Below are 27,629 nucleotides of genomic sequence, written 5' to 3'. Positions count from 1 at the left end.
TTTATTGCCTCATTTAGTTCTTGTACCTATCTAATGAAGCAGGTCTCTGTTTTCTGTTGGACAGATGAGGAAACTGAGACACAGAGCAGGAGGAAAACGATCCTAGCTGACTCAGAAAATAAGTAGGGCAGAAAGATGCTTAATTTCAAAACACAATGTTTTGAAATTTTTTTCTTTTTTCTTTTAAAATCAGTCAGCCTTCCAGTGCTACAACGCTATAGCCATCCACAGAAGTAATTTGGGCCTTTTGCACTAACAACTTATATTTGTGTAGCAAAATTGCTCGTGAATGACAATTCATTAGACTTTGTGGTTGCAATAGATGAGAAGGAATAAGAACGTCTATGTTCTGGTCTTATCCTCCCACTGATTGCCTGGTTAAGCCTCTGATTTTTTTTTTTTTTTTTCCGCTGCAGCCCTCGCGGGGGAAAAAAGTCTCTCTTCATCTTCTATAAAATCCTTAAGGGCAGGCTTTTTTTTTTTTTTCTTCCCCCTCTCTCCCTCTTTCTACGTCTCTATGTGCTACGCGTTAGCAGTTAGTAAAAAGTGGGCCTTTCGCTGTTGGAGAAGGATAACAAATAGTGCGTTATTGTATCTGCCTCTCAGAGGTATTTTAATTGATATGTAGTTAACAAAGGATGTGGTGAAGTTCTTGGAAATTGCTGTGAAATGTGAATAAAAAAATGATCAACGGGAGCGACAGGCACAGCTTGTCGGGCATGTTTTAAATTTGCATTTATGTAACTTTTCTATTTCTGGGAATCCTTGTGAGGGCACATTTAAGAAATTAAAAAGGGAAAATTTATTTTTCCAAAATGTTTGCTGACCTTCACAGTGTAAAAACCAATGAACCTGAGCTTCCGAGACGACAGGCTGTCGGGAATTGTAAAGATGATTCGGGCAGGGCATTGTTCCTCGGGAGGAGCTCAGGCCTTCCACTTACAGAAAAGTCTAAGTCAGCATTTACTTAGAAAATTTCTTTTAAAAGACTTACAGAGGCAGTCCAGAAGTATCAATATTCCCTGTACAAACTCATATCTTTGTTCTGTTCTCTTGCTCTTGTGCCGTCTCTCTCTTTTTGAATTTCCTATAAAAGCTAAATTAGGTCTCAAGAGTTCCGCACCACTAAGCAAGGATCTCTTCTAGTCCATTGTGATGGAAGTAAATGTACTCAGGAGGGAGATGTACTTGAAGGAAAGGCTAAAGTATCTCCCTTCGTTGAATTCCCCTATCACCCACGCAAGCTACCCACCCTGACTTCTCTAAATACTTCCCGCATGCACATGCACACACAGTCCGACAAGCCTTCAGCAAAAACTGTGCAGTAGGTAGGGTATTAAATCATCATAGCCCATCTCAACTCTGTCTAGAGGAGATGGAAGACTTTTACAAGTTTTCAGGCCCTTGAGGTCTCTCCGTATATCTCTGGGAAGACATATTCTTGGGAAGGGATTCGCTAAATTCATTTACCAAAGCATAAATAATATTGAGGCTAAATTTCTCAATAATTTGCCTATACTAGAATTCAAGAACAACCAGACTCTTCTTTTGATATCTGTGGCTCTTACTATAGTGCTAATGGATATTGTATTATTGGTGTATTGTAAGTTATGGGTCTATGTAGAAATTCACTATAATTCTAGTCAGTTGAAGACCAGGCATGTTGCTGGGGACAGATCTATTGGATTTTAGGATCACAAAGGACAACCCAGTTCAGGATTTTGGAATCACATGATCCTGAAGTGAAATCTCAGTGTGCACACCTTATACCTGTTTGGTTTTGGACTGGTTACCTAATCTACAAAGCCTCTGTTTTTTCAGTAACTAAAACAACTGGGAAATAGTCTTGATAACAGTGTATCAAAGTATTATACTTAAAGGCATGAACCTATGGACTCCTCTGAAAGCTGGAGGGACCCTGGAGACAATCTTATTTAGAGATGAGGAGGCAGGGCCACAGAGGTGACTTGCCAAGGGTGCACAATCAGTTAGGGGCAGCGAAATGCCTCCTGATTTAAAATCTAGAACACTTTGCACTGAATTCCCAGAAGAGAGTCTGTCTTTTGTGTGACAGCAAATTATCATTGTGTTGGATATTGCTTGCACTTGGGTGAGAGCCACCCAGTCTCAAATTAAGACAGGTTGCCTCAGGGCCAGGTGCAGTGTATGGTCATTGGTGGTAATTTTTTTTAACTGCACATTTATAACAGAAAGACATGATTTTGAGTAATCAGCCTCTCATTCCAGATGTTTCATTAATGGTGCCAAGGAGGGATGTTTTAATACTGTGCACGACATAAAGAGGAAAATGAACCAGACCATTTCCCCAGACCATTCACCTAGCCTTGGGTTGTCTAGAGTCAGGGAGGTGTCTGAAGGTCATTTACCCCAGGAAGGGCCTCTAAGACAGACAAGACAGATCAAAAGATGGAAATCAGCTTGCAGCATCCTCTGGCCATACGTGAGTGATAGGAAGAGGGGACAGCACATCTGTTAAAAACCTAAATTCAAATCCCAGCTCCTCCAGGTGCTAGCTGGGTGATCTTGGGCAAGTTGTTTAAACTCTCTATGCTTCATTTCCTCATCTGTGAAATGAGCACACAAATTACTACTAATTTCAAGAACTTATTCTGATTATTAACAAATTACTACTAATTTCAAGAACTTATTCTGATTATTAACAAAGGTGATTAATATTAAGTGCTCAAAACAGTGCCTAGCATATAGTAAGTGATCAATAAGAATTAGCTATGATGATGATGAAGAAAAAATATAGATTAATGCTAGGGGAACGTGGACTTTAAGCTCATTTATATCACATATTTATAACATTTCACATGAACAGTTATCATGTAGTGGCATTTAAAAAATACATTTCTTTACTTTTTCTAGAAATTGAACCGTAAAACATAAAACAATTGTTTTGGAAAATACCTATTGCTTTTAAGAGTACTGGGATAGATTTTTTTTAAAATTAACTATCTTTGATGTATGTGTGTCCTAATTTTCTTTATAGAAAAATGGACGAGAGAGAGAGAGAGAGAGAGAGAGAGAGAGAGAGAGAGAGAGAGAGAGAGAAAGAAAGAGAGAGAGAGGGGTATTTAACTACAATAAACTGGCCCCGTGTTGACAAAAAAAAAAAAAAAATCAGTGAAAAAATATTTTTTTTCTGGATTCAAATATAGGTTCATCAAATGCCTTTCAAACATTACAGCTTTTATCTATATAAAACTTTGCGTTCAGAAATAGTTTCTGCCTGAGAAAGCAGGTTTTGGACTGCTAACAAGGTGCTAATAGCTGCACCATAACACTACTTTTCTGCCAACTGACTTGGTCTGTATTTAATTAGACCAAAGATGCTGGGCTGACTATACCACAAGTTACATAAGTTTCACAATTTAGATTTCCGAAGGTGAGTACCTTCCATGATGGCAGAAAACACCAGTGAAATTATGACACTTTTAATAGAAATCCTAAACATGAAATGATAAAAGCAAGCATTTGTTTGTTTTGAGATGAAATAATGAAGAATTTGAGGTTTTTTTAAAGGTCATACATGCATTTTACACGTGTGTATTTAAAAGCAGATTCAGGTGAAATTTTTGAGGAGTTTTTCTGATGGAAATCATAATTTTTAGTAGGAGAAGAGGAAAGACTCAACTATTTTAGATACTTGGTGGGATCTTTAAAGTTTGAGTGTAAAGTATAATAAAATAAAATACTAGATAGTTACCATTTGAAAAGTGGTAACCTCCTTCATAAAACACTCCCTCAAAAGAACAGATCAACCCTCCATAGCTACGAAAAAAACACGATCGGTATAACAATATTCAGTGAGATGGTATGTGGGGAAACATTGCAATTTATATCTGGTAAATGTGTCTCTAAGCACATCGCTAAACAAATGTAAATAAATATAAGGAAAAAACACCAAACTAGCATAACAATCTTGAATTTCTTCTCCATAATTGGATGCAATGCTACACTGAATCAATGTTTAGAAGTAAAGTTGACAGGTATATTAAGACCTGTTAGGTGACAGTAATGACACTTACTATGACACAGGTTTAAGGGGAAACTGAGATATCAGCTAAGCCTAACACTGGCATATGCCAGACCAAGTCTGCAGACCTCTCTGCTTTCTGCTTGACTCCTCTTTTTTTCCAGTGACCTATTAAATCATTAAGAAGTAAATTTTAAACAAGGGATAGTCATATATTTCAGGTTTTCAAAAGTTCAAACACTAGACCTCACATTCTAAATTTATTTTAGTACAACAAAACTCTTAATTTGACATTTCAGTGTCTCTCAATCATTTCTCCTATCTAACCAAATCACTACTTCCTAATGAGAATGCTCTCATAAGCCCGTTGTACTTGAGAAATTACACATATGTTCTCGATGTTGGCGGGAGACTCTGAGCCTTAGCATTTTCATTTGCAATATAGAAACAACACTTCACATTTTTTGTGACAATAAAAATTCAAGAACAATAATAAAGCACTCAAAATTGATTCAGAGAGAGATTCAACATGGTGGAGAAGATAAACACTGTGCCTGCTTCCTTCCGTGAATACATTTAAATTACAGCTAAATTATAGGAAAAGCAACCTGGAGAACCACCTGAAGTCTGGCTGAATAGAAGATTTATAACTAAAGATATAAAGAAGAAGGCACGTAGAGACTGGCAGAAGGGGTGAAGACGCGAATGGGCTGGCCCCAAACTTCCATGTGGCAGCTGAGAACCAGGAGGGGTATCTCAGCCACAGAGGCTCCCCCCACAGGAGTAAGAAACCCTAACCCCACATTGGCCTCCTCACCCCAGGCTACTGGTGCCAGGAAAAGGAGTCCCCACAACATCTGGCTATGGAAAACACTGAGGATTCCAACCGTCCTGGTAGGATGGAAGGCTGTAGGAAGCCCAGACATCCTCTTACACAGCCCAAGCACACCCTCTCACTTGCAGGCACTCAGCAGAGGGACAGTAACTTGGGGGGCGTCGGAGGAATATGGGGCAGACTGATGTGGCTTCAAAGTGAGGGCTGGAGGATAGTTGTGATTTTCCCTGTCTGGAGTCCTTCTACCATGCAGCCAGCAGGCAGGCACCATCTTTTCTGTGTTGAGCCCTCCCCCATGGCCAAATGTGAATCTGATTGACCTGATGAGCTCTGCTGCTCCAACCTATTGACCCACTGAGAACCCGCCCCATCCAACGCACCAAGCACCACAGGCACTTTCTGTGAGAGCAGCCAACTCTGCCTGCATTGCACTTGAAAAACTATCAGAGTCCATAGGTCCCACGTGGGTGGCAGCGGGCCATGGTTTGCTATGAGAATTTTGCTAAGTAGCTCCAGGCTCAACATAGGCACTAAACCAGAGTCCATATTAACCTGGAGATCATGACTCTTCCCACTCTAGTGACTCCCTGAGTCCCTACCTCATCCAACTCGTGTATTGCATGAGGCTTTATCAGGGTCTGATTCTTAAGGGAGCCAGCAGGTGTCAACAGGTATCAAGGTGTTCTGGCTTTTTGTGTAGCTACCCCAGGCGTGGCAATGGGGCAGATGTCCACAGTTCACAGCATGGCCTCTCCCATGCACCTCCAGAGTTAGCACAGGCAGTGAACAACTGCAGATTGCTTTGTAGTTCCTACCATATAGTCCCCAACTGATCACAGGCAGTAGGTGACTTGGGCTTGCACTAAGAGGCCCCAGAACTAACATACTTGGAGGTTGGCTTCAGACCACAGCCGAGCACTACCCAATTAGCCCACAAGCGGCACACACTCAAAAGGTGGTCTCTACAGGCACCAGAGCCTGCTGGAGCAAATCCTACTCAGTGGGGTAAGTCCCCTGCGCAGCAGCCTGTAAATCCTGTAAGCCAATCAACCTGAGGGTAAATCTCACCCACTTACATACCAATAGCAATCAAAACTCAAGTATAACAGGAGGGCACAATCACACAAGGGACACTCTTGGAGCACCCAGCGCAGGTGACTAGAGAGATTCTACCAGGGCCCCACAGGGCACCTACTACAAAAGGTCAGCTAGCCAAATCTGGGAGAAATAGCAGATCTATGTAATACATAGAAGCAAACAGAGAGGCAGCTAAAATGAGGAAAGAAAGAAATGTGTCCAAATAAAATCCAGGAGAAAACTCCAGAAACAGAACTAAAAAAGTGGAGGCAAGGAACCTACCAGATACAGAGTTCAAAACAATGGTTATATGGATGCTCAAGGAGCTTAGTAAGACTTCACCAAAGAGATAGCAAGCATAAAACATGAATACAAAACATACTAAGTAAAACATTAAAAAAAAACAGTCAGAAGTGAGGAATGCAATAACTGAAATGAAGAATGCACTAGAAGGAATCACCAGCAGAATTGATGAAGCAGAGTATAGAATCAGCAATTTGGAAGACAAGGTAACAAAAACTACCCAATCAGAACGGCAAAAAGAAAAAAATAATCCAAAAAAATGAGGATAGTTTAAGAGACCTCTGGGACAACATCAAGAGTAACAACATTTGCATCACATAGATACCAGGAGCAGAAGAGAGAAAACAAGGGATTGAGAACCTATTTGAAGAAATAGTAACTAAAAACTTTCCTAACCTAGCGAAGGAAATAGACATATAAGTCCAGGAATCACAGAGAGTCCCAAACAAGATGAACCCAAACAGGCCCACAGAAGACACATTGTATTTAGAATGGCAAAGGTTAAAGACAAAGAAAGAATCCTAAAAGCAGAAAGAGAAAGGCAACTAGTAACTTATACGGGAATTCCCAAAGATTGTAAGCTGATTTCTCAACAGAAACTTTGCATGCCAGAAGAGATTGGCACAAAATATTCAATGTGATGAAAATTAGCAAGGACCTGCAACCAAGATTACTCTTTCCAGGAAAGCTATCATTTAGAATTGAAGGACAGATAAAGAGTTTCCCAGACAAGAAAAACCTAAAGGAGTTCATCACCACCAAACCAGCATTACAAGGAATGTTAGAGGGATTTCTTTCAGATGGAAAAAAAAAAAATCAAAATTACGAATAATAAAATGGCAATAGCTAAATATCTATCAATAATTACTTTCAATGTAAATGGATTAAATGCACCACTCAAATGACATAGGAGGCTGAATGGATAAGAAAACAAAACCCTTACATATGCTGCCTACAAGAGAATCACTTAAGATTGAAAGACACTCACAGAAGGAAAGTAAAGCAATGGAAAAAGATATTTCATGAAAACAAACAAACAAACAAACAAAAACAACAAAAAAGCTAGGGTAGCAATACTTATACCAGACAAACTAGATTTCATTGTGTGGTATAAGCATTGCAGCATTGTTTACAATGGCCAAAATGTGGAGGCAGCCTTGGTGTCTGTCAATCAGTGAATGAATAAAGAGGAGAAATATTGCTCAGCCGTGGAAGGGAATAGGTTCTCGCCATCTGAGGCAGCATGGATGGACCTGGGGGGTATTGTGCTGAGTGAAGTGTAAGACAGAGAAAAACATGCAATGCGATTTAGCTTATATGTGGAATCTAAAGAACAAAATAAACAAACAAAAAAGAAACAAAGTCATAGATACAGAGAACCCATTGATAGTTGTCAGGTGGAGGGGCAATGGGGGTGAGTGAAAAAGGGGAAGGGATTAAGAAGTACAAATTGGTTGTTACACAGCAATCATGGAGATGTGAGGTACAGCATAAGGAATATAGTCAATAATATTTTAACTATGTCTGGTGCCAGATGGGTACTATATTTGTTAAGGTAATAAATTGGAGGGGTTGGGGAGGCAGGTGAAAAAGGTGAAGGGATTAAGAAGTACAAACTGGTAGTTACAAAGCAGCCATGGGGATGTAAAGTAAAGCACAGGGAATATAGTCAATAATATGGTAATAACTATGTATAGGGCCAGGTGGGTACTAGACATAGTGGGTACTAGGGGATCATGTCTTAAATTATTTAAATATCTAACCACTATGTTGTACACCTGAAATTAATATAAAACAATATTGAATGTCAACTGTAATTGAAAAATTTTAAAAATTGGGGGGAAGTGAAGGAGAATAAGAGGTCCAAATTTCCAGGTATAAAATAAATAAGTCACGGGGATGTAATGTACAGCATAGGGAATATAGTCAATAATAGTGTGATAGTGTGGTGTGGTGTCAGCTGGTTATTGGACTTATGGCGATCACTTTTTTAGGTATGTAAATGTTAAATAACTATGGTGTACATATGAAACTAATATAATATTGTATGTTAGCTATATTTTAATAAAAATCATAAAATAAAAAAATAAATAAAAAACCAAAGCACTCAATGAGGACTAAATACCAAGGCACTATGTAAGTACTTTATGTTATCTCATGTAATTTAGACCTTACAATGACCTCATGATGCCAGTATTTATCTTCATTTTACAAAAAATTTGAGGCTCAGAGAAGTTAAGTAATTTGCCCAAGGACACAGAGTAAGTAGTAGAAGCTAGATTGTAATTGACAGTCCCACTTTAATACTTGGGATTGTAAATAACCCCACTATGACATCAAGGACCCAATGCAGTATTTGACACATAGTAAGTGTAGAGTAAATATTAGTTTCTTACACTTTGCTTCATTTGGGGCGGTATACACATATAATTTCTGCTTTACAATTCTGTTCCCAAGCCTGTTTATTCTGCCCTTCCACCTGAAAAGCTTCTTGCGATTCCTTGCTAACAAAATTCTACACAATTTGAAGGTTTAGTTTAAGTGACTTCCCACAAAGTTTGTCCTATCACTGTAACATCGACCTTCTCATTTCTTAACTCATCCAGCTTTTACCTGTTACAGGGGTCCTTTGGCAATACCATATTGTGTTGTATTCTTAGTTAACAATTCACATGTGTCCTTTTGAAACCTCAGGGGTTGACTTAAGAAAAGTGACAGCATTTTGCAATGGTTAAGAACACAGACTCAGGAGGTGGCCTGCCTGGACCCGAGTCTCAGTTTTGCCATTTACTAACTTTGGCCAAGTTACTTCACCTTTCTGTATCTCACTTTCCTCACCTATCAAATGAACCTAATAATAAACACTATTTTGTCACAAGTTTGCTGTGAAGATTAACTGACTTAACATCTATTAGGAAGTAGACCTGAATACGACACATAATAAGCACTATATAGTGTTTATTTTTTAATAAATAAATCTTCATTGGATCTCCTCTAATAACTACATAATGCTCAGAACATACTAGACACCACATATTTGCTGATCAGTTGGTTATTGGTCATTTTTGAGTTACCTTTCCTCACCCACAATTAATTTGAAGTTTCAATGACGTATTATGGATGAATAAAATTTAGAGTTTAGAGTTGGGAGTCAAAGATGTCTGACCTCAAGCAGTTCAAAATATAAAGAAGGCAAATATATAAGAAGTTATACTTGAATAGTAATTGATTATTCAATATGGGAATGTGTATAAATAATATATTGCAGACTCATTCTATTAATTGTGGCCAAGCTGCCTGGTACTTCTAGAAACAGATCTCCTTGGCTAACATCTAAGTTCTGTGAGGTTTATGATTCTTTTCTTATTCTCCTTAATAGTGCGTTGAATGTTAGCATATTTTTAATATACTATCATCCTCTTAAGACTCGAATACTTTCACTCATTTATTCAACATTCATTGGATGCCATCTTTTTGGTGGGTGGGTCATGGGAATACTAAGTTCAATAAGACATGGATCCTGTCCTCAGGGACTTGACAGTCCACTGTTGGGGTCAGAAAACTGCCTTCCAAAATTTTATTTACAAAAACAGGTGGCAATGTTTTTGTAAATAAAATTTTATTAGTATACAGCGACTTACATATTGACGATGGCTGCTTTTGTGCTACAATGTCAAAGTTAAGTGGTTGTGACAGAGACCTTATGGACTATGAAGTCTGAAATATTACTATCTGGGGCTTTATGGGAAAAGTTTGTAGACCCCTGGTCTAGTGGAATTTCCTGAAGTACCTCTTTTTTTGAGGAGGATGTTGTTTCTATCTCATGGTTGCCGATTCTAAGATTAGTGGTCATCTAGAACTTCTAGAGAATTGACACTTAAGAAACTTGGGTGAAAAGAAATGTTATTTACTGTCCAAATCTTCTCAAGTACAATTTGGTCCTCTAAGAAAAGTTAATAGAGAACAGGTTATCATTCTTGGTTCTTCTTAGAGTTTGAAACAGTTGTTGCCTAGGTACTCAGTTTAATGCAGTTCCTAAGCAATTAGGATACCAGGTTAATACGAACCTGAAGAACATGGCAAACCACTGTGAACTAGGAATCATGGGTCCTGGAGCATTCCCCTTCATCCTAGAACAGTATAAGGAGACTATATAGTACATACTATATCACTGGGTATATATAGTATAGTAGGATGTAATTCCTGAGGCATTTAAATTTTATATTTTAAAATAAAACTGATGAATTGCTCTTTAAATACATGAATGCAATCTAAATCTCAAAATGTTTTGATGTTATAAATGTGAAAAAAATTATAAATAAGCTCTTCTGTAATTTAAATTTTACAATATATTTTCTCCTAAAATTCATACTTCCATTTCACTCTCCCCACAGAATTCTATTGTCAAAATTTTCATATTTGAAAGTCTTTTATTAATTAACCTCCTTTTTGAAAGTCTTTTATTAATTAACCTGGTTATACTTCTCTTTTTTATAACCTTACACTTTATAACAAAAATAAGTATTCATATTTAAATTTAACATTTGTCCCTCCTGTGAACATGAGTTCTGAGTATAACATTTCTTCTGGATTGATTGTTATTATTACCAAATCACAATTGATATGAATTACACAAATACATCACACGTTTTATATTTGCTAAACATAAAGATAAATATTTAAATGAAATTAATTTCATAATAAGACAAATGGGACTTTTTAATTTTCTTCCAATTAGTTCTGATATCTGTGCTTGTCTATTATTTACTACTAGACTGTAAATGAGTTTAGCGTCACTTCTATTCTTATTTTTGTTTTTAGAAATGTAAGTGTTGGAAAATATATTCATATAAATACATAAATGAAAGTGGAACTAATTTTGCCATAGCAATTTAACTCATTTCTTTAAACTCCTTCTGAAACATATGCTTCAAATCACATAGTATTCTATCATCAAAACTATTTTTAATGATTTATAACTAACAATTTGATTAGGTCTTTCTTCAATTTTGTTGAAAGTAAAGAAAAGGAAACTGATTGCAAAAGGATGTTTTGCGCATTCTTTAGAATCATTTACTTTCTCAGCATCAAAATCAACATTCCAAATTGTTCATTTGTTTTAGTACAATGGAAGTTTTCCATTTTGGGAACCATGTACATAATAAAGTCATCTGAAACGAATGAGAGTTTGGTCTCTCCTTTGTTGAAGTGGGGTTATTGTGAAAGGGGCGGTTGAAAAGAAGAACCAGGTTTCTCAGATAATACATAGGAAAACTGAAGATCTGTAACGTGATCCCTCTTAGAAACCCTTTATATACTTTTAGGGCACTGTGTCTTAATCTTAGCACTATGGACAATTTGGGGCAGAATAATTCTGTTCTGGAGGACTGTCTTGTCCATTGTGGAATGTTTAGTGTCATTCCTGACCTTTACCTACTGGATGCTGGTAGCACCTTCCCAATTGTGACAACACAAAGTGGCTCTGGACATTGCCAAATATGTCAAAATGATGGGGGCAAAATCACCACCTGTTTTGAACCATTGCCCCAGTGGTATGAGTGCACATCAATGAAGACTACCTTAGTAGTGAACACCATACTTGCATTCTGCCCTACTAAGTACCGATGAATTTCCAAAAGCCTTAAAGGCAAGTTGAGATTCCTTGTCTACCTTACAACATAGAAACATTTAAAAATTTTCCCACAACCTCACCAATAGGGAATAAATCATCCTCTAGCTTCTTACATTTTGAGACCTGAGTGTGTCTGTGTTGGTGTTCTCTAACATCTCTAGGGATTTCAAAGCCCCCCAATGTAGTCAGGGGATAGATATGGGTTAATTTAATGGAGGTAAAATGAAGGCAAGTTGATCAATTTCTCTATATGAGTATCCTATCCTGATCTTTCCTTCACCATTTGAAATAATATATTTCTCAAATTAATAAAAGCCTTCTGAGACAAAAAAGGGCAATATTAACTGACTCTTAATAAGAAAATATTAAGGCAGAACCCTTCTTTTTCCCAATGATGGAGAAAGTTTTTAAAACTGCACATTATTAGTATTGCTACTTCCAGTATTTAGTGTGAATTTCAGCAGATGGCTTTCAAGAAGACTAGACTCTAAGCTCTTCAGAGGATGGGACCGAATCCCATTTACCTTGTATCTTCAACACTTAGGGTAGTGCCTAGTGCACAACAGGTCCCTGATTAAATGTTTGGTAATGAATGAGGGAATAGTTGTGCAAATATTAAGTAAGTTGATTTTCTCAATGAGCCATTAGACTTTCAGCCTTAACCTTATTATCATACTAGCTGACTTCAGGCAAATGAATAAGCTAAAATACAATGAGCCATAGATAAAGACAGCCTTACTACATGCCAGAGTAAGTGAGCATTCCTTTTGCCACTTAGGACGAATCTACAGAGAATGTGTGGGAAATTTTGGAAGTACAGAAATGACAATGAGTAGCAAAACAATTACCTGATATCTTAATATCCTGAGGTGATTTTTAACATTTGTGTCTGTTTTCTTCATTTTTTTATTCATTTTATACAATTTAGATCATATAGTATATACAATTTTGCATTCCAACTTTTTTTTATTAGTCTTTAGGTTTAGTGAGATCTGGGATGATGTTTTTCTTGCTTGCCAATTTATCCCTAGAAGACCTAAACCACACTGTCACGTTCACATAAACACTTAATACTAGTGCTGCATATTGAATACATTGTGAATACGTACTGGTAAAACAGTGAGTACATACTCTGTGAAAATGTGCCATAAGGAGCATTACAACAAGGTTTCCCTGTATTGTTTGAAAATATCCTAATGAGGCTACAACGTCTTTAGGCACAAGTCTTTAGGTATAAAGTCTTTTGCTACTTTAGTTTATTTCCTTTGGAAAGATTCCCAGAAGGTGAATTACTGGCCCAAAGAGTATGGTCATTTTTAAGTGTGTAGGCTCAATGATTGTAATAATATAAAAGCCTCCTGTAGAATTTAAAGGTGCACAATTCATCACACCATGCTATAATTTGACAGGTGAAGATGCCATTCACATTGTTTTAGTTCTTTAATAAGTGAAGTTGAGCTCTTTCCAATAGTTTGTTAATCATTTGTATTTCCTCTTTTTATAAAACAATTGTTTATGTTTTTGTGTGGGGACTATTTTTTAAGGTGTTGAAACTGCATTTTAAACTGTTAAAAAGCACTCTGTTTATATCTTTGCATTTTCTTTGGCTTAGCTACCCAGGGCACATTCCTCTTCATACCCATCCTGCGTATCTCATAAGATTGCTGTGTGGATCACTGAGGGGACTTCTACAGAAGCCCATTGAGATCTACAGAGCACTAAATACAGGCAAGATATTATTATTTATTTTACATTCCTAAAGAGATGAGACTGCATTTGTCAGCTCCTCTCAGGTTTACATAGTTCCTTTTTGAAAATGTTTTCAGAATTTTCCTTAAGAGCAACAGTACCAAGACTTACAGAATTAATGAGTATGAAGAAATATACCGCTATTTCTAAAAGAGCAAGCAAAGAACTATTGTATGTGAGGTAAAACAAAGAGAATCACCTGAGATAAGCCTACAGTTTTTCCCAATGTGGTATTATTAAACATACTGGATAACTAAATATAAGATGAAGACAATCCAATGCAGATTCTAGTGCAGTCCATTTTCTTTCTAACAGGATCTGTGGTCCAATTTAGTTGAGTCGTGGGAGTCGGGACCATTACATAATAAGATCAATTCGAGTCCTGGAGAATAAATGACCCAGTAGGGTCGGTGCTTCGAGCTATGTTTGTATAGCACAGTATACACTGAAGAGGACTGACAAATCAGTAACAGTGGACTAATAAATGTGCTTTTAAAGAAATCTGCATGGACTTAATGTGAAAGCATAAAAATTAGCCACATAAGTGATAGCTTGATATCAGGACTATTATGTTTCAGCCAAAACGCAAAACACATTAAATTGCGGTATTGTTAAGGAGGAGCAGAACTCTGCAATTAGTTAGAATTAATGTCAAACTTAGTTGTTTTTTTTTTCTTTATATGACCAGGCACAATTAGATATGGCACCTTTTTAATGTTGTCAAGGTTCATTCCTTAAGAAAATATTTTATGCTTCTACAAAGCATAGAATTGGACAGGATGACAATAGACCTTTGATAAAATGGTGTGCTGAGACTTTAAATCCCAATCAATTAGACAAAATTAATTAAACCCAGGTAGGTAAATGGTGGTATGTTAGGCTACCCATTCTTTGGTTGAAATGCTTATGGAAAAAGATAGGTAATCCTCCTCCTGACAAACATAAAAACCAGAGGAGAGACAAATGAGTGGATTAATATTATAAATTATTAGGCAAGTGTATGTTGATTATTGAATTAAGAGGAATGTCATATTTAGACATCAATAGTCTTTATAGCTACTCCTCATAAAATTGTTTCCTTCCTTAAAGTAGATGCTGATAAGTTAGGATCTGAGTGGAGGAAACGTCTATAAATACGTAATTTTAGTAAAAACTTGAAATCTCCATAAAAGAAGGCATATTTTAGCTTATGAAATTAAATTTTAGAATCTTTGAGGGGATAATTATAGTAACAAAAATGTTTACTGTGTATACTTGGACTTTGTTACTGCTTTTATTGGACGGCTTCTATTCAGAATCTAGATTTTTCCATAATACTTGTTTAAATTTTTCCTGAGATTTGCTAAATGTCATTATCATTATTTTAGGAGTGAAAACTGTGGAGAACTATGGCTTGCTCAAGGGGATCATGTGATCAAATAAAAATGGTTATATTATAATATCATCTATTCTTCATATGGTCAAAAACTTATGAGAGTTTTGGTAAAACTCTCAAGATAAAAAAAAAAAGTTTTATCTTGAGGGCCAATACTGGTCCAATGGTAGTGGAGGCTGCATGAGGATTTAGCATGATTAATTAGTGATTATCTGCTATGGGTGCAGTAGTGGCAAAAAATAGTACAGTCTAAGAGAGAAAACATAAAAATAGAGTCATAAAAATAGAACTGGATTCAGAGTTAGAAGCCCTTGATTAAAGTCAAATTCTGCGGGCCACCTCTTTTAACAAATAATTCTGGACAAGTCATCTATTTTTCTCATTTAGAAAAAAGAGATCAAATCAACACCGGACATTTGAGAAATTCAAATTAAACAAAAATTATCTAAGAAATTCTTTATGAGTTTTGTAAAAAAAAAAAAAAAACAACACTTTTGTTGTGATTGAGACTGTTATCTTAGAAAGCATCACCTCTTAAACATTCTAAGTACTCAATAATCAAGACTTTTTGAATCACATTTAAACTTGATCCACTATTTGGGTTGTCACCTGTTATACAACTTTGTCATCTATTTTTTGTTTGTTTGTTTTTACTTTTTGGTCATGATAAAAGAAAATCTATCTTGGACTATAAATCAACAATTATGTCAACCTTTCCAAAATCATTAATGAAATTTCAGTGGAAAGAAATTCAAAATCAACTAATTTCACTACCAAAGAACACTTTCTATGACCAATAAAATAAATTTTAATTTATTGTGACATGAGTGGCAGTCAGATTGAGCTTTAGTAATAGTAAACAAAACAAAATGAAACAAAAACACAACTGGAAGGATATTAATACTATCTTATTAGTATTCTTATTATTGATATTTCTGAGCTGCCCTTGGAAAGATATTCCAAAAGTCTGTTTCTTTGGTCCTTCATTTTCTTTTCAATTACAAGGATAGAAATATATATCCAAGGGTGAAAGTACGTAAAATCCAGCCTTTTAAAAGGTACTAAGCATTAAAATAAAATGAAACAAAACGCCCAGAATATTGGTCTATTTGTTTTAAATTTAATTTTAGAGCAAACTGATGAATAGGTGAGGATCCTAAAAATTTCTAAATGAATTTATCTGAAATGTTTTGTTTTTGTAAAAACAAACAAAAAACTACCAACAACATCTTATTGCCAAGAAACACTACACCTTAATGATACGATGTGTTTTTCATGAACAAATGTTACTTGATTCAACCAGACTGTGTGGCATTTGCTCATACTCAAAAACTGGAAATTTGGAACAAGGTTTCTCCTTTTTCAATAAAAAGTGTTTATTTTTTGCTAAGAGCCAGGCACAGTTATGTACAAATTAACAGGAAGTGTTTTGTATAATAATTTTATTATTCTACCTGACAATGATAATGATAGCCAGTTATTCATTAGAAACTCAACATGTCTAAATTCTTTAACCTTGTATGTTATTATTTGATTTTGGAATTTAGAAGCCAGCAGCTGCTGGATAACAATATATGACTTAAGTGTTTATTCCGTCTCAAGCTATATAATGAAACTTTTACTTGGGAAACAGAATATAGGTTTTCATGTTAATCCAGTATTACAGAACCCATATAAAGCACGTTAGAGAACCATGCCTTGAATGGGTGAAATTAAACATATTTAAATGTAGTTTGATAAATAACTAGCTTAATTATTTTTATTACACTATTTAGGAAGATAAAAATAATACAAGTGTCTGAATCATATGTTCTCAGAATTAATTACAGGCAGCAACACATTCAGAACCTATTTAACAACACTGTCTTTAAAAAGTCTTTTAATGGAAAGATCAAAATGGTGGTTTAACGTTATACTAAGTAGTAGGCGTATTTTCATAAAAAAACTAGAGTAAAAATCTAGACTCATATTACATATAGCACTTCAAGTAAAACTACTATTTTTCAAAGGTTCAATCTACATTTACCACTCAGAATAGCACACTGGCCCAGGCATAACATGAAGTGGATGTATGTGTCCATTGTCATATATCTTGTGAGCACCAGAGAAATTGCAATAAGAGGTGAAGGAGGGGGTGTCCAGAAAACTAGCTGCCTTATTGAAAGCGTCTAGAAGTTATAGGAGCCTTTGTGTGCCCTCTCTCCCAACCTTTCACCTTTTAAGAAAAGCCCCAAGAAATGGGGTAATTCACTCACTTAAATAAATAAACCAATCAAGTACAACAGCCATTTTATTATCAGGACATGCTACAACCAAAGAGCACCATTCCTTAGTTTAATACATTCTAATTAATAATCAATGTTTTAAAAAATGCATCTATTTTTCAAGACTGAAACACACGACTCTGTGGTCTTGCTCACCATGTCGAAATTTGAAGACGCGTGTCCTGCCAATGGCAGAGGGTTATGAGCAAGAGTGACAATTTGGCTATCTGGATGTCTAAAATGTTGACATTTACTTTTGTGAATTCTCCCTAGCCCAGGGTCTAGGCTTAGAAACTTGATCTTGTCAGTGTTTTAGAGTGGATTAGACCTTAGTATGAGGATTTAAGTTAACTAAGCTCACACAAACTAACGAGCAAGACCAAAACGCCAAATTACCACTTCAAAATAAAGAGCCTAATTATGAACTGTCATGGATATTTTTTCAGCCTGATCAGTGATTTACCCACAGACAGTGCTGGGATAGACACAGACAGTAGTTAGTTCTCACAGTAACTTTTTTTTTTTACTGTCTAGAAGTCAGGAATTTTCCTTCTTTAAATATGTTTAAGAGATAGAAAAGCTCAAAAGTCTGTAAGACCGTTTGTTATGTGTTAATTTTCTAGTTTAATTTTTGGAGTTCAATCTTCTATCCAATTTCCTGGAATGTAAGAGTTTTATGAAGAATATTACTGTGGCCCTCAGACACTGTTGACATAGCTATTACTTCAGTGGATTTTATTCTCCCTGATATCTAGTAGTAATCTAAGATACTCTCTTGCGCATTTTCACTAAAGTGCATAGCACTATTTTCAGGTTAATACCTTAAATGTTAAAGAACATGAAACTCAATATATATCAGCGATTATTTTACAAAAATAAGAATTTCTTTTATAAAAACAAATGTATAAGGATATTGTAAAATATTCCCCGCCCCTTTTTTTTCCTGGAGATACTTGCTAATTTTTTTTACAAGTTATACTCTTCCTCACACTGATATTTGTCTCCTTCAGTACATTTTCTTTTTCTAATTCAAGACTTACCTTAGAGGTTTTTAAAAATTGTCACTTGAATATCATTTTAAGAGTAAAAGTTTTATTTGAGAACTAAAGTACTACTTGTTCTAAATCAGAATATGCTCTTTTCGGAATGGTTCTATGTCAATAAACTAAATTTCACATAGTACCAATTATAAAGGCAACTGGTGAATGCAACAAATAATAATTTAATAAACCTCATGTATGATGAACAAATTAACCAAAAGATGAACTTCTACTTCTGCTTAGAGCCCATCCCAGATATCACTTCCCTGTTAGAGCTGTTCTGAGGTTCTGACGGCGTCTCACTGTATTTTGTTCTGTTCTTGCTTTGATCATAGCTATCATAGCCTCACAGCTGACTATGCTTTATCAACATGAACATCTTTTAGGGCCCAGTTCTGTGCCTGGCTTTGAGTAGATCCTCAATAAATCATGAATTAATAAATGTGAGTCACACACATCTCTGTTTAGATATATATACATAGCTCTAAAAGATGAAATCTTTGAGTCTGTCCCTTTTAAAATTAAAACAGAAAATGGAAACATTTGTGAAGATGATCTTATTCTCATATTCAACAGTATCTCTTAATTTGGACTCCTAGAAATGAGTTGATCAATGAATTTGACAAAGTTTTCAGAACGGGAAAATCAAAGTTGGTTTCCTATAAGAAGGAGAGAAATTCTTATAGGAAATATGAAAATATTTTTTAAGTATGAAAATATTTTTTATAAGCTAGTAAGAAAACTAAAACAAAATAATATTTTACTTTCTTTCCTTTCTTTCTTTTTGCAGCCAGTAGTACTTATTTATTTCATGCCAAGTAATGCTTATAAATGCCAAGGCCTTTTAAAAAAAGCTTTTGATGTTTCATTTTTAAGGATAATTTTGTGCTCAAATTCAGAGAGTACTTTTTGTACTTCTAATTCAAAATATTGTATATCTGCTGTTATCACACGATAACAACGTAATTTTAATGAAATTCACATAATAAGGGGAGTCGTATGAAAAATTTTAAAAATATGATTTAAAATTGACATATTGCCATAGTCATTGGAAAAAGTTTTACTATGATATGACATAAAAACTTACATTACAGTTTTCTTTAAGTATCCCAAATCTTTCATATACAGCATGGTGCCAGGATTTTGGATTCACATGAGTACAAAGTAATAAGTAGGCTAGTGACAAAAAACATAATTCAGTAAACAACCAAATTAATTTGCTCTTTCTAGGCTTATGTCTGTGATTTCTGTGAATTAGAGAAATGTAACCCAGGACCACATGATATAACTAATCACATAAAAAATTACATCAGTGAATACCTTGTGTAGTAAAGTAATTTACAAAGTCAGCATACCAGCCAGTTAATAAAATCTAGTTCACCATGCAGAAGTGAATGCATTTAAGTTAAAGCAAATTACTTTTGCTTTTTTCTAAGAGCATGTTTTGAATAAGTTTTTTGCCTCATGTTTTGGCAAAAGGTGACACATTCATTTGACCTTCGTAAGAACATGCTTAAGCCAACAATATCCCAATTCAATTTTAAAACAAAAATTTTTTAAATAATTATAATAGTTATTATAAAGTTGTATTCTATTTTCAAAATTTATAAAATAAACATTAACCACGAAAAATGCATACTATATCAACTACAAAATATAACTTCTGTGTTATTTTTAAATGTTTTAAATGCTTACTATGCAAGGTATTAAACAATATAGGTATATATGTGTTGAATAGCATTTTTAACTCTTCGGGTAAGCATTAATAAAATTGTACTTATTATTGAGACAATGCATTTAGGACTTGAAATGTTGATGACATCGTAGATATGTATATTTTAAAGGTGAACAGAGCAAGCCAAACGTCTAAGTGGTTTGCAGAGCATAATAATTTTGCAACACTATGATCACAATATTTCTTTTCACAAGAATTCACCCTCCTGTGCCATTAGTTAACCACATGATTATTATATTTAGTTTGATTCACTATAAATGCCGTTGTAACACCTGTGGTTTCCCTCATTAAGAAGTGAATGGATGGGGTCAGGGGTTGAAAGGGCAGCATATGCACTATGAAAGAACTAGTTAACATAAACTATTATATTGGTGCACTGGTAAATCTCAGTTCTATTCATCAGATGATTAGTTCAATCAATATTTATTCCTCTATGCTCCCTTTGTCTTGTGCTACAAAGGAGACGTCCTTCAAATTCATGCCATAGGCCTTGTTATCTATGAATTTGTTGCTTAATTTGAGAGGGAATATTTTATTTATTTGGCAGACCTGAATTCTTGATTCCTTTCCCCTCTAATTATCATTAGGAAGTATAATGGAGTTTTGTGTAGATTATTTATAAATAGATGCTATTTAACAGTTTCTTTTGTATGCTACTCAAGTACCACATGTATCCATTTCTTCATTTTGAATGCTCCGGAAAGTTGCTTCTGTTTCTCTAAATATGTTTGAATTTGGAAGTCTGAACTGTGAAAGCAAAGATAAGAATGATTTTCTCTCTCAAATATTCATTCTTCTTGTCTGAGTGGGTGGTTATAGGCACATACATATACATTGTGTATCAGTGTGTATCAACAGACGCCTCCAAAGACTGCTATTATCTGCTAGAGATTCTGTTAAGTCAGAGATTCTATTCAAAGTAAGATAAATATTTGCAAGAAGCTGTAATTGGAAGATGATTACAAAATTAAAGGAATAATACCTTATGTGTAGAGTGCTCATTTTATCAAAGGTCATCATTCATTATATTACAAAAGACTTATTTCATTCATCTACTTAATTTCTGTCCTTTAGATAAGAACGGATGGAATAGTAAAACTACATCTAGAATTAAAAACAACAAAACCATGTTAATTATTCAGCACAATGTCCATTCCTAATACATAACATTTTTGTATATTTTAACATCACAATAAACTGATTTGTTAATGTCAATTATATTAAATCAATGACAATACAATTTGAAGACTATGGCTTTTTTGTCTTTAGGAGATAAATACAGAAATGATTTAGTCTTAAGAAATTCTCTTCATCATACTAGAATGATAAAAAAATACATATTTTAGGTCACCTCAATCACTAATAACTTTTGTGCTCCTAACCTTTGATTTGTTTCGATCTGTCTAGAATTCCATGGTCTTAACTTTCCTCCCATTATTATCTGTAAGGCTTGGGTTTCACCAATGTACAGTGGTATTGATGTTATTGTTCGCAATTTTAAAACTCACTTTGTTTACAAACTTGCAGAACACCAGTAGACATATATACAGAGGGTGCCAAAAAACCGTATACACATTTTAAGAAAGGAAAGTACTATTAAAAGTGTAACACTCAATACATACCAATAACAAAAGATGAATACAAGTCATGTGTATACGTTTTTTTGGCACCCCCGGTATATAGAATTTTTAAACTTAATTTACTAGAATAATTTTTAACTCTGGGTTAATTGAAGGCTATATAATATGTACTTTAAATGAGAAGTATATTATTCATTGCAGTGAAAAAAATCGAGTTAATGTGTTGTGAATCACATTTATTCTTAAGAATATTGTGGTGAAAGTATAAAAACTACATAGGCCACAAGGCAATCCTAAAAGGTGGATACAAGTTCATAAAATGTGAAATAATAGCTGAAAAATTCTACTTGTATTTTTATCTAGAAAAATCTTCCTGTATAGAATCATTTTAAAATTCTGATGACAATTCTGTATATGCTACTTTTAGAAAAATAGTAGGTATTATTACACAGTTCGAACATCATTTGCATGAAGACTGATCCTGAAACTTCATACTTTCCTGGTGCTGCAAAATCTTTGTTGCTGTAAAATTAGGTCTCATGACTCTGAAACATTTAAATTTAAAATACAATGTATGCAAATATACACCTGTATAATTGCTTTTAAGGCAATTAATAGTTTAGTATTTAACAAATTGTTACTAAAATAAGTAAATGTTAACATTCATTATTGATTAAGAGTATAAAATAAATGTGTTATGCATGTTAAAGTAAAACTGTACATAAATAACTTTAATAATGATGCAATCAACTATCTTTTAAGGGTTTTCTAATGAGCAAAACCTATACTGTTTGTTGATGGAAAATCTAGGACTTCTAAGTTTTAAATGAATACTAACAAAGGATTTTTAATCTTTATCCTTCATGTTTATGTGGCTTGCTGCTCAAAATTTCTTCCTTTATTATTTCCATCCTGGTTTTCCAATTCCTGATTTTCTGAAAATACAGAAAAGTAAAAAGCCTTGGTGGTTCTAATCTGTATTCCAGAAGCCCAGGATGTCGAGCACTTCTGTATGAAGTACATAACAACATGTCACAGGAAAGCATCCCAAGATGTAACCAACTAAGAAAATATTTTATCTTTGTGGCTATATGTTTTTTGAACAATACTTGAAATATAACTTTCAGATTTTTCTTTAAACTGTTTGAATGTTTTCTTGGAATAAAGACAGCTTACTGAAAATAACTTAATGAACAATTATTAATGGACAACTGACAGAGATGTCCTTCCAGCAATGTTTATTTTTATTTTTTTGTAATTGTTGGGATGCTGAATGTTTGTTAGAATTATTTAATTGGAATTTGTAGAGGAAATTAAGACGGACTTGTTTAGGAGATAGATCTAAAGGCCTGTCCAGCAGGACATTCAGAGGTCCAGACTTTTGAGGGGTACCCTACCTCTGAAAGCAAGCAGCCTTTTTTCTAAAGTTAGCAATTAATAAAAACTAACTACTTGACAATAACAGATGAAAACTGCCCTTTAGAAAAGCCAAGCCCCGTCCTTGTTTACAGCAAGCATAAAACCAGATTTCTAATCCACAGTGCCACAATCACCTATTGATTGCGACGACATCTGTGACCCTGTTTTTGGAAGCAGGGTTTTCTGCAGAGGCAGAGCTGAAAAATCCGACCATTTCGGTTCCCCTGTGTAATAAACAGCTGACAGGACTCTCAGGAAGGAGTCTTGAAACCCACACCTTGGCTCGCTTGTTTCTCACCTATGGACAGACCCAATTACAAGTCCTTCCTCCAGCCTTCCGAAGTTATTCTTCTCAATAATGCAACCTATGAAGAAGCGTCTCTAGAACTGATGTGGTACCCTCTAGCAGACAAAGGGTGAAATGTTTTGTGCGCCACCAAATACAACCTCATCCGCCGCCGAAGGCCAGCCCATTGTAATCCACCGCACTTGACCCAGGCTCAGTTCCGCTGTGGAGCAGGATAATGACCTCAAAGATCACAGCCCCTTAACCCCTTTCTTACCTCGGAGCTTCCCTCGGGATAAAGTCTCTTTAACTATCCTATACCTGGCAGGGGCGGGGTAGAGGTGTGTGTGGGGGTGGGGGGTGGGGTGGGGGTGGGGGGTGTTGCTTGATTGGTCTCGAGGGTGACTACTCAATCCTGGACCAAGTTTGCGACGCCCTTGACTCAGGATAGCTGCCAACTGCAAAGCGTGGAGCCCAGGCTGAGGTACTGACTGGAGATGGGGACTACCTGGGGACAGGAAGCAAGCTCGCGCGCGCGCGTGCGTGTGTGTGTGTGTACGCGCGCGCGCGCATGTGTGTGTGTGTGTGTGTGTGTGTGTGTGTGTGTGTGTTGTATGGGGGAAATGGAGTGGGCACACTGTAAAGCTGAACTCAAAAACCGCCCTCCTCCTCCCAGTACAGGCTGCTTAGCAGCCCAGGCACAAGAGAAAGCTTATTCATTTCCGATCTCACTTCTCAAGTTCACACTCAAGTTCAAACCCTGACTCCCACATGGCGTCTGAGTAGTCTGGCACTTTTCTGAACCCATCCTTAAAGAACAACCCCTTATGTTGCAAGAGGGCAAGGTCTGTAGGAAATGCGCGGCAATGGCAGAGGAGAGACAGTAAGGGGTCAAGAAACGAGAGATTGGGAGAGCGAGAAGGACCCCGCCACCTTTTAAGCTTGCTTTTTCTCCACGTGTCCCACCAGGCCGCCTAAGAGTCGCCTTAAAATAGAACTTGTAAGCGTTCTGGGCAGCCTGGCCAGGGCAGCGCCCTCTAGAACGCAGGTATGGGCTTAGACTGGTTTCTCAAGGTGAGCGCCTGACTTTCTACCCTGTAAGGTGCTTGAGTACTCAAAGCGCGCACGGTGGCGAACCCGAACTGTCGCTGGCAAACTGCTCCTTCAGGAGCAGCGCGATCAAGCTACATCCACTCCTGCCCCGCACTCCTCTCTTCCTCCCCCCCCCCCACACACAATTTAAGAGGAGAGTGAGCGGCTTTTATGCCCCAGGTCCAAGAGCCGGCTCGGAGATGAGGTGGCGCATGGTTTCAGTTATTCAGAACTTAAGAATCCAGCCTTGGGAGGAGTGTTGGAAGGGGAGAAGCAATAGAAGAAAAGACTAGAAACCCCATACCCGAGCTGAGGAAACCTAAAGGAGAGCAGATAATCGTGAGTCGGGGCAGGAAAAAAAAAAACGAAACAAAACAGAGACTACTTTCCTGAAAGAATTTGGACAGTGGAACACGTGAAGAAACCCCCCACTGGGACACTAAACTAGAACCAGCTCGCAGTCATAGCGTCCCCATTCCCTGTGCGCGGGGGGTCAGTCAAGACCATCCCACCCGGACGTCCCTGTTCCTTATCTTCAGCTACCTCCCTCCCACCCACCTCCCTATACAGCCTCTCCGCTCCTCCTCCTCCTTTCCTTTTCTGCCACATCCCAGCGCCCTGCCCACTTTCTGTCCTAAGAGTCCAGGGTCGGTGCTCACTGCATGTGAAGCAGGGGAGCATGCACACGGCAACCTCGGAACTCTCCTGGAAAGGTTCTGGGAGATTGGGCGGCAAGAGAACATAGCCAGGTAGAACGCGATGAGTGTTTGCCGCCCAACTCTCCCAAGATCTTCCTGCCCAATCCACCTGTCGCGGGGTCAGTGATGCAGGAGGGTCCGGAGCTGGCCGTTTCCAACTTTCTGTTGCCGGGACCCAGAGAAACGTCGAAACGGACAGGAGACACCCCGGTACCCCAAGAACAGCAGGGTGGCCAGGAAGAAAAACTGGGGGTGGGGGCGGGTGCCCAGAGGCTTGCACAGAACCCCACCGCAAGCGGGCCCTCGGCCTGCTCTCCAAGAAAAGAGTGAAGTTGTGGTCACGCGAAAAGTGGGGGAGAGTAGGTCACGGCACAATGCGCAGGAAACCTGAAGGTCCTGGCAAGGAGCGCTGGAGACAAACGAACAAAGTGATTCCCTAAAGCCCGCCAGGCCAGCCGCGGGAGCAGCCCAAAGTGCAGTAGGAGCAGGTGTCTGGCCCCTTATCCCCCGCGCGCCGCCCGGCAGCCGCCAGCTCGCCTAGAACATCCTGCGACTGCCGACGCCACCTGGGGTCCTGGCCCAAGGGCTCCACATAGCACCGCCTCCCGCAGCGGCCCTTTGACAAAAGAACCTTGCCCACCGCGGGTAGCGCGGGCTCTCTTATCCTCTGGAACTTTCTCTGCACAACTTTTTCGTGGTGGCGCTGGTCCCTGGTCTGCGCGGGCTCCGGCGAGCGGACCTGGCCAGGGCGCAGAGCTGGAGTGAGAGACGCGCGCAGGGGACGATCCCGGAGTCCGCGTCCTGCCCCGCGACACCGCCCCTCTGGCTACCACTCCCACGAAGGGACGCGTCAGCCGGCCGGGATGCTGGTGGGCTTTACAGCTGGGGAGTGTGTGTACCCTCGCACTCTCGCCGTTCCGCCCGCCGGTGCGCCCCGCGCGCCCAATTCGGGTCGGTGATCACCGCGCGCGGGGCGATTCCAGCTGCTTCTGCCGAGAGGCATCCCTCTCCCGGCTCTCTCTCCATCCAGCGTCCGCTTCCGCACCCGAGAGTGGCACACAAAAATGGTTCAGTGCAACTCGACTGGGAAGAAGCAACTAGCGTCGCTCCTCTCTCTAAAAAGCGCCCTCCCGCGTCGCTCCAGAACTCCCGAGAGGCATCAACACCTCCCCACAACTTTCTACGTCCAGGCCATTTGTAGCCCACCTGCGAATGCGAACTCGGGAACTGCGCCCCGCTAACCTCTTTCCCCTTCGGCTGGGTGCGCTCCCCTCCCCCATCTCCCCATCTGGCTGGAGTTAGCCGGACACGGAGAGCCTCGGTGCCCGCAGGCTCGCTTACCTCGCATGGTGTGGCCGCTCCCCCGCTCCGTGTAGTCATGAAGCTGCTCCCAGCCCGAACCCCGGAGAACCCAAAAATCCCGCTCAGCACGAGTGAAGAAGGTGGTCGGCGAAGAGCTGCTCCGCTGAGAAAACCATCCCTTTAGGCGGACGCCGTGGCCAGAGGGTGACGTTTGCCGCCGCCGCCGCTGCTATGCTAACAGTTTTGACGATGGTGGTGGTGACTGTTTTGATGGTTGTTTGGTTGGTTGTTTGTTTTCAGGAAGGGTGAAAAACAAAATGTGCTGGTTGGCTAGTGCCTGGGTTTTGTTTTGCTTTTGTTTTTCTTTTTTCTTTCTCTCCAATGTGCTTGCTTTTTAAAAATGCCACTGCCTCCGGCTCAGAAGATTTCTTTTGTGATCACTTGGACTGAGGAGGAGGAGGAGGAAGGGCAGCAGCAGGAGGAGGAGTTGGTGGTGGAATTGTTAGTTACAAAGAAGAGGGAGAAGGAGCAAGGAAAAAAAGGGGAAACAGAAAGAAAAGAAAGGCGGTGTGGATGGCAGAGCATGTGCGTTTTCACATGACATCTGTGCCTGTTAGCGGATCCACAATGTGAATTTTCACTGTTCAGTTACAGGGAGGAAGGCTGCGAGAGAGAAAGAGAGAGGAGAGATGGAGAGAGAGCCGAGAAGGGGTTTATACGCGGGGGCGGGTTTGGCCTGGACTTCTAGGCCCCGCCTCCTGTCAGCGCCACCACCAATCAGCGCCCGGCACCGTTTGAAGGGGCTGGGATCACGGGGGAGGGGACTCTATTGGAGGCAAGGGGTGGGGGTTAGGGACACTGGAGCTGAATGCGGCCAGGGCTGTAACTAGGTATTAGAGACTCTCCTAAATGTGCAGAAGGACCCACAGAGAGAGTCGGGCAGATGTGCAGGTGACATTTCACTTCCGATTCCAGAAGGAGGGAGAGGACACTGAGCAGTCCTTCGGTGGCGAGAGTCGCGGGCTCTCCGGATCCCACGTTGGGTCCCTCTCTGGCAAAGCCTGTGGGCCCCAGACAGTTTTGAATTTATGGCAGCGCTCTGCAGAGTCCTTTTTCGGTGAACTCCTGTGTCTGGCGGGGATTTCCCTGGGCAGGACACTTCAGTTTTTGTGGCAGAATAATACAAATCAACTTCCATCACTTTGAGCTCAACTAAAATGCAGTCCCATGCAAGTATCA

General features: G+C 38.3%; 1 protein-coding gene across 1 annotated transcript in view; it reads right to left on the bottom strand.

Annotated features, from left to right (window-relative positions):
* RORB (RAR related orphan receptor B) overlaps positions 1-27,079 on the bottom strand; it is a 185,790-nt gene extending 158,711 nt beyond the window's left edge. Inside the window, exon 1 of the mRNA XM_033124021.1 lies at positions 26,430-27,079. Coding sequence (XP_032979912.1) covers positions 26,430-26,436 — 7 coding nt within the window. The 5' untranslated portion in view covers positions 26,437-27,079. The remainder of the gene's footprint in view (positions 1-26,429) is intronic.
* Between the last annotated feature and the right edge of the window lie 550 nt (positions 27,080-27,629).

Source organism: Rhinolophus ferrumequinum, chromosome 12 (genome assembly GCF_004115265.2).
Source record: "Rhinolophus ferrumequinum isolate MPI-CBG mRhiFer1 chromosome 12, mRhiFer1_v1.p, whole genome shotgun sequence".
NCBI classification, from domain to species: Eukaryota; Metazoa; Chordata; class Mammalia; order Chiroptera; family Rhinolophidae; genus Rhinolophus; species Rhinolophus ferrumequinum.
The sequence above is the reverse complement of the archived record's forward strand: the minus strand, read 5'-3'. Positions and strand labels throughout refer to the sequence as shown.